This window comes from Protobothrops mucrosquamatus, unplaced genomic scaffold (assembly GCF_001527695.2).
Source record: "Protobothrops mucrosquamatus isolate PMUCROS unplaced genomic scaffold, P.Mucros_1.0 scaffold3911, whole genome shotgun sequence".
NCBI classification, from domain to species: domain Eukaryota; kingdom Metazoa; phylum Chordata; class Lepidosauria; order Squamata; family Viperidae; genus Protobothrops; species Protobothrops mucrosquamatus.
The window spans coordinates 14,303-22,384 of NW_015389856.1; the positions used below are offsets into that span (position 1 = coordinate 14,303).

At 38.2% G+C, this 8,082-nt stretch overlaps 1 protein-coding gene across 1 annotated transcript; it reads right to left on the reverse strand.

The window, feature by feature from the left end:
- LOC107298356 (vomeronasal type-2 receptor 26-like) lies at positions 1-7,232 on the reverse strand. Its single transcript, XM_015827734.1, has 7 exons — positions 7,133-7,232; positions 6,127-6,265; positions 5,214-5,505; positions 4,118-4,978; positions 2,576-2,671; positions 1,888-2,014; positions 1-902 (listed from the first exon to the last, which is right to left on the reverse strand). Exons 1-7 carry the CDS (start codon positions 7,230-7,232, stop codon positions 1-3), a joined length of 2,517 nt encoding a protein of 838 aa, XP_015683220.1.
- Between the last annotated feature and the right edge of the window lie 850 nt (positions 7,233-8,082).

Here is an 8,082-nt window from a genome sequence, read left to right on the forward strand (position 1 = left end):
TTAAACATGTTTTCGTATCAGTTGCCCCCTGTTGTTTAAATCAGGCCTCAAAACAATAATGTAACACTTGGGGAAAAAGATGCAACTTAGGAGTCCAGCACTGGAGGACAAAATGGAGAAGATCTCCACCGCCACCATGGCTTTACCTCTGGTGCTCAGGTATGTTGGAACAAAGGTCACCCATACACTGCAGAAAGCCAACATGCTGAAGGTGATGAACTTGGCTTCATTGAAACTGTCAGGCAGATTACGAGCCTGGAAAGCCACAAGGAAGCTGGCAAATGAAAGGAGAGCCATATAGCTCAGGACACAATAAAACATAAAGAAAGACCCTTCATTGCATTGTAAAACCATTTCTTCAGGGACTGAGTGCATGTCTAATTCTGGGAATGGGGGAGAGGTTGACAACCACACAACACAGATGCTTGTTTGGAATAGAGAGCAGAAAAGGACAATAGAAATAGCCAGACTTTTCCCCACCCATGTCCTCATCCGAGATCCTGGTTTGGTAGCCTTGAAGGCAAGAGAAACAAGTATCGTTTTGGCCAACACACAAGAGATGGACACTGAGAAGATGAGACCAAATGCAGACTGTTTGAGGAGACAGGTCACTCTCCCAGGTTGTCCAATAAAGAGAAAAGAGCAGAGAAAGCAGAACAGAAGGGAGATCAGGAGAGTGTAGGTGAGATCCCGGTTATTGGCTTTGACAATAGGACTGTTTTTGTGCTTAATAAAAGTTCCCAGCACCCATCCTGTAATGAGGGAAAACACAGCAGCAAGACAAGCTAAACTATACCCTAAAGGTTCTTCATAAGACAGAAAGTTTATCCTTTTTAGGAGACATCCATTTCTTTCTTGGTTTGCATACTTATCTTCTGGACATTGAAAGCAAGCTACCATATCTGAAATTTAAAAAAAAAACAAACCACCCATGTTGTAATGAATAAATGTAGAGTAACAACAGTGGCTAAACTGATTCCTAAATGTTCTTCATAAGGCAAGAAGATTTTTTTTCATGATGCATTCATCTTTGTCATGATTTGCATATTGATTTTCAGAGCATTGAAAGTAAGAATGTGTCTATAGTGATTCTCAGTCATCGAGGTCATGGTTGTCCCAAAAATGCTTTTTCAAGAGTTCAAGACAGTCAGAACTGAAGAAGCTTCTTAGATGAGAAGCAAAACATCTTCAAGGAAACACAAAGTCCGGTTGCTTCTTGAAAAAGCACCTTTGGGATAAGTAAGAACATTTAAGAGGAAAATAATAGCCTTATGTCAATACAGGTTCATGAGACAGAGAATTAATTCCATGCTCAGAATAATATAATTTTCAATGAATTAATGAATTTGTTTTCTTCATTTCCCCATTCCACTTCCAAATAAATGTACAACCTAAACAAAAAACAGATTAGCTGAAAGTATTCAACAGAACACAGACTCTAAGATATAGAATTATTTATATAGAATTCTTCATTGGCCAGGTGTGATTGGACACACACAAGGAATTTGTCTCCAGTGCATAAGCTCTCAGTGTGCATACAAGCAACAAGTGATAAATCATGATCCTAATAATAAAATACAGTCATCATAAATGATAAGGTACAACACAAAATGATAGTCATAAGATGCTAAAGGAATAGGTAATAGGAAAGATGGGAAGGATAAGAGTAATACAGCCCTACTACATGGTTGGATATTCTAAGGAATAAGACTTTATTGTGGGAATTAGTTGTTTAGCAGAGTGATGGCATGGGGAAAAATGTCTTTGTATCTGGTTGTTTGGTATGCCTGTATGCCTTTACACAGTGTACTTGATTTCTATGGAAGTCTGTCTGAAATTTCAATTTCATCTCTATAACAAGAAAATCAGAGGAGTTTGTTAACGTACCCACTTCTTTAGAGATTTTCCCTTTTGGACATGGAACACAATCATAGCAGCAGAATTTTTTCCCTTCATTCTTCCTTTTCTGATACCCAGGGTGACAATAGTCATTGCACCGAGAAATAGGAAGGACCTAATTATCAATATTAAATGTTGGAAGATGAAGATGTATTGTTTTGAAGACAAAATAGTTATTACACTGAAAATAAAATGTTCTACGATATTAAAATATCCTAACAAAAAGCTGTACAAAAGAATAAAAAAATCTATTTATTTGAAAATATAGTTAGGACCATTTCAACTGGAACTTTAATTTGAATTTGTGAGCATATCTGATCTGACTTTCCAGGTTTTTCAATTAGATTCATATCAGGATCTCAATATGCAATATAGCATTAGTTCAATTTATTCAACGAGAAAAAAAATGAGTCAATCAAATTCCATTTAAATCACATCTCTGAAGTAGCTTTACTCAAACAAGGAAATACAGTTGCTTAAATGCATGTCTTTTTCTTTCACATTTTTCTTTCAGTTTTTCATGGAGGTGTAATAAATATTATGCAAAATATATCTGTCTTAGCTCTTTACAGTAAAAGTTGAAAGAATATCATTTTCACAGATTGCCTGGAAGCTAATATCTCAACCTAATGAACCCATCATAGAATAGTCATATAAAGTCTCCTTGTAACCATACCTGGTTAAATGATCTGTGCCAAACTATCATCTCCTCATTTATGTCTAATTCCTTTCCTTTAAGAGCATCAGGGTTCATTGTTCCAACCTTTACTCTCTGGTAAGTGGAATTGGGAAAGACAACTATGTTTATGATATCAAATCCACCCTCCATCTTCTTTTGATCGTAAAAAGTCAAGGCCTCTCCAAGAGAATTATTAAATTTCCAGCTTTTAAGAAATTGGTGGAGCTAGATTATTGGGAATAGGGAAATAAAGAATAGAAAGGTAGTTGTGTTATGCTTTTAAGGGAGAAACTCTGAGAACACAGAAAATCTATTTGTCCAACCTCTTGAAAAACTGTTTACAAATAAGAAGGATTCAATCTTTCAGTCTGAGGAATAGTCAAATGAAAGGTAAAATTGATTCTAGCCTAGCACACCCTCTTGATCCTAGCCCCAGGAAGAGGCATATAAAAAATTAGAAAAACAATTTTCATACCTGCTCCACCTTTCCCACCTATTTTTCATTTCATGTTATTCTCATAGATATAAGGTTGCTAAGAATAGAATAGAATAGAATAGAATAGAATAGAATAGAATAGAATAGAATAGAATAGAATAGAATAGAATAGAATAGAGTCTTGAAAGTCTTCTAGTTCAGCCCCCTGCTCAAGCAGGAGAACCTATACCATTTCAGACAAGTGACTGTCTAGGATTGAAGGACAGCTGACTAGGCTAAGGAGCATTCATCTAATAACTTCATTAATAGATGAAATTCCTGAATAGCTATAGGGCTTTGAAAACCAGGACCTGGATCTTAGTTCAGGGGTCCACAGCCCCTGGGCCTTGGACCAGTACTGGTCTGCAATCTGTTGGGAACCAGGCCACACAACTGGTGGGCAAGTGCACAAAGCTTCACCTGCATTTGCACGGGATCTGAGTTGCATACAGGAAACCACCACCACCCTGCTGCCACTGCCACCGCTGCCACCACTATCAATCCATGGAGCCAGAAATGTTGGGGACCACTTTCTGGCTCCATGCTTTAATCCTTGCATCCTGAAGACATCCAGGGAATAAAATGGAAAATATGTTACTGTGAACTTAAAACCAAGAACGATATAGAAAAATTCAACCTGAGTTCAGTTTTTTATTTGCTTACATACAATAGACAGAATCTTTCCACAATAAACCCTTACTACTCTCAACCTAATAGATATGCCCTGAAAAATTCAAGGGTATTCTAACTCTCTTCTGTCTTTTCTCAGTCTCTAGGCTATGCTACTTCATGTCTCCCCCAACTTTATCCAGGGGAATTTGCTTGTTCACTAAGCTGCCTGATGTTTCTCCCAACTTTCTACAAATGTTTTAGGGGAATTTGCCTGTTCACTGCAGTGAATCACACTAGCTCCCCTTCCACAGGCAACATTTTTCAGAATTACAGCCATGAAAATAAAGATATACAAATAAATATTATCAATGGACAATATTGCTTCTTCCCTGCTTGAATCATGCACACTAATTTTGTGCTTTAGGACAAAGCACTCATAATGCACTAATCACCTGCCATGGTTGTGAATTTTCATATTCTGATAATTTATGCCTCAAAAAATGCCTGCGATTAGATCGAAGTAAGACGAGAGCATGTAAAGCTTGAGCCAATACATAGACTGCGTTATAGATACTATAGCTGTGCCCAGATAGCTGCAATTCAAAAAGAGCTCCAGGAATATCCTTCATCCTCTCCTTTCCAGTACATGTATCACTGTCCAGAGGGGTCAAGATATGAGCTGGCAATAAACAGTCAAATACTTGTTCCCAGAAAAGTGGAAAAAATCTATCTTCTTGAATCCAAGGAGGTTTTATGGACTTCAGGAATTTCTTGAACCCTGGAACGTCTTTGGAGTGAATTGTGAAAAAAATGGCACCGTCCAAAACCTGCCGATCCCATCTTGTTTGCATGCCTGTTAATAAATAAACAATCTGGGCAGTCATGATCCATACCTTTCCCAAGGAACTCTGCCCATCTCTAGGATCAAACGTAAATATAGTATTAATGATCCATGCAATTGTCAAAGATTCTCCACAGACAATAAAAGTATTGATCTTCTCATCAGTTATGTGGTTATAAATATTTTCCCCTATAAAGAACATTTCAGATAAATTGTCCCAGTGGGTTAAATATGGAATTCTTTGTGTACAAGCAGAACAGATTCCATGCTGGGAAAAGAGAGAGTCCATGGTCTGCAGAAAATATTCTCCATGCCTATTATCAATAGCAAAGAGCCCAACCCATCTCCACCCAAAATGTTGAAGCAATCTGATAATCCCAATGTACTGTGAGGCCTCATTTGGAACCATGGAGTAATAGAAGGGAATCTCGGCACTATGAATATCCTTTGGGGCAAATGAACCGTATGTGAGCTAAAAGAAAATAAACACATATTATAGTAATATGTCATCATCTTCATTATCATCATCAACAACAATAACAACTACTTCTCTTTTCCTATTTGGGAAACTAATATTTCTTGACAAATTTGGTCAGATTGTGAGATATGTGGGCATTGTTCAGAGTATAATCATTTTTTTTCATCACCCTCATTTGGAAAAATAAAGGAGGAGGGAATTTTCATGCCTCTGTTCTCAAAGATCCTACCTGTGGAATCTTGTAAAACTGTATAAGGTCTGCAATATAGGAGGAAGTTTCAGAGCTGAGTCCCCCAATGATAGATATGAGATTTTTCCTGGTGTCACACTTGTAGTTGGGAACAAATTTCCGTGACCTGAACAGGAGATCTAGGGTGGTCCAATAGGTCAGCATTGCATTGTAGTAGCTGTCATGAATATGGAAGCCAAGAGTGACATTGGACAAAATTTCTGGATTCTCATTGATCTCCTTCACGGCAAACACCAAGGAAAGGACATGCTGGTAGAATTTTGTTAACACACTGAAAACAGGACAATTTATATGTCTCATTAAATATGTCTAATTCTAGACATTTTCCTGCAGCTTTACAGAGGTGCTTCACTCAATATCCAAGCACAATTGAAGAACAGCCATTTCAACTCTATTGCCAACTCGGCTGCATTGAACTAATTCTTGTGATTTCATTGTAGCAGAATGAATCAATGGGTAGCCAATTTCTCCTACACATTAAGATCTCCTATACATTAAGACAATGAGCCACGGTGTCACAGTGGCAATATTTCAGGCTAATTCTGCCAACTGCCAGCAATTTGATCCTGACTAGCTCAAGGTTGACTCAGCCTTCCATCCTTCCAAGGTTAGTAAAATGAGGACCCAGGTTATTGAGGGCAATATACTGACTCTGTAAACCACTTATAGAGGGCTGTAAAGCATTGTGAAGCATATATAAGTCTAAGTGCTATTGCTATTGTTATCTCCAAATGAGAAATAGGATGACATCTGGTCACATCCCACTGAAACTATTGATCTGGAGGTTTAAACAAATATGAGAAAGTATATTGTTTTGGCAAGTTCCAAAAGTTTCATTAATAAATGAAACAATCTAGAAATGCCACAAAGATAAAAAATAAGAATTGCTTACTCTGGATTGTCAAAATACTCCTGAGAGGGATGCTGCTGAAATGAAACTTCATTAAATTGGTAGTTAACCATAGAGACCATCCCACCAATGACAAGGTCCCCTTGCTGGTACCATTCATTTGGAACAGGTATGGGTTCACCTAGATGACACGGCAAAGACTTCACTCTGAAGAGTGGAAAAAGGAGAAAAAAGAACATTTGGGCAGCAAATGCTCTCTAAGTATAGATGTTCCACCAGCAGCAGCTTTCCATGTTAATCTGCATTCACCAGCCTCAAAATTCCTATTTAGAGCAAGGCTAAAGACTAACTTTTGACCCCGATTCTTCTTGCAAACAGTGATAATATTGAAAAAGGTCTGAATGACAATATAGAGTTCCACCAACAGAACTTAATTTGTGGCAGTTGAAATCATAGGACTTGTGTGTTCTTGTCTTCTACTACCCAGTCTCTGTGGAGCAGTCCTTCTTAATATTTTTTTTTTCTTTTCTATAATGTCTTCTTGAATTGTTTACAGTTTTGATGAAGGGAAAAAAATTATTATCACTGGAATAATTTCAGTGGGGAGATAATTATGACTTCAGCATTTTGTCTTCCATTATTGTGTATATATACATATACATGATAAAAGTTTATAAATATAAATGAGCACCAGGAAAACAAAACCCTTTAAAAAATTTTTTAAAAGGTTTTAATAAATAAATAATGACCCAAGCTTTCGCCGGCTTTCCNTTTTTAAAGGGTTTTGTTTTCCTGGTGCTCATTTATATTTATAAACTTTTATCATGAACACTCCCAGGAATCAACTGTCAGTTTTTAATATTGTTTTTAATACATATACATATATATACCAATACACACACACACACACACACACACACAATCTAGAAGCATGTTTTGCAGGCACATACTGTGAACACTATAAATTCAAAATTTGTGGCTGGCAAAGTGTTAGTGGGAGAATAGCATAGCTATTTCAGGCTCATTAGCCCTCATCAGCTAGTCACACCCTTCACACCCTTCACATCAACTGGCATATAGATCTTTTGCCGGCCTACCAGACTCTTAGGAGATGGGAAAAACAGCATCACAGCCTGCTGAGAAGACATTTAACTCTTCCTTGGCAGGATTGGGGCGGTGGAAGGATGGATGAGACGGGCACAATCTCTAAGAAAGAAGATGACAGCATTTAACAGAATTGGGACGATGGCTCTATAGGTGGTGGGACGACCACGACTCCCATGGACCAAGATGATGAACCAAACGGCCCCAAACCAAGGATGGAAGTGCTGAGGCGATCTGGAAGGAGGGGGAGGGAGGGGGAAGACAGAGAGCAGGAATGCCGGAAAAGCTGCTTGTTGCAGGACTGGGGTGGAGGAATTACGACAATGGCCTTGGGGGTGGGGAAGGATAATGGTCCTGAGAGGGAGGGCACAGAGAGGGCACAGAGGGCACAGAGAGAGACTGGGCACAGGGACGGATTGACAGCTGCCCTCCAAGTGCTTGTACACGCTCCAAAAGAGCACTTGAGGATCATAATATATATATATAATATATATATATATATTACCTTGAGTGCTTTTTGATGCACCCTGTCAACCCAAATATGGGAGAAAGAAATCTGCTTAACATGCAGACAGCCCAGGTTCGAATCACAGAAGGGTATGTTTGGCTGATGAGAGCTAAAAAGCTTGAAATAGCTATTCCATTCTCCCTTAATTCTTTGTTAGCTATCCAAATTTTTTATATATATATATGCGTTGAAGAACACAAGAACTCAGTCAGAAAAGAGGAACCAACTTCTTCCCTGGTCCAACACCTTAAAGCCACAGGACATAAAATTGACTTTAAAAAGACCAGAACTATTGCCAAAACTGAACACTTTAACAACAGAATAATCAGAGAAGCCATCGAGATAGAAAAACGCCCACACAGCATGAATAAACGAGATGATACCTC

Coding starts and splice junctions, on each gene's coding strand:
- LOC107298356 (XM_015827734.1), bottom strand. CDS start 7,232: ATGTCTTCTCAGCAGGCTGTGATGCTGTTTTTCCCATCTCCTAAGAGT. Junction 6,266..7,132: donor TGATGTGAAGGGTGTGAAGG/GTGTGACTAGCT, acceptor CGTGTCATCTAG/GTGAACCCATACCTGTTCCA. Junction 4,979..5,213: donor AGTTTTACAAGATTCCACAG/GTAGGATCTTTG, acceptor ATTTTCTTTTAG/CTCACATACGGTTCATTTGC.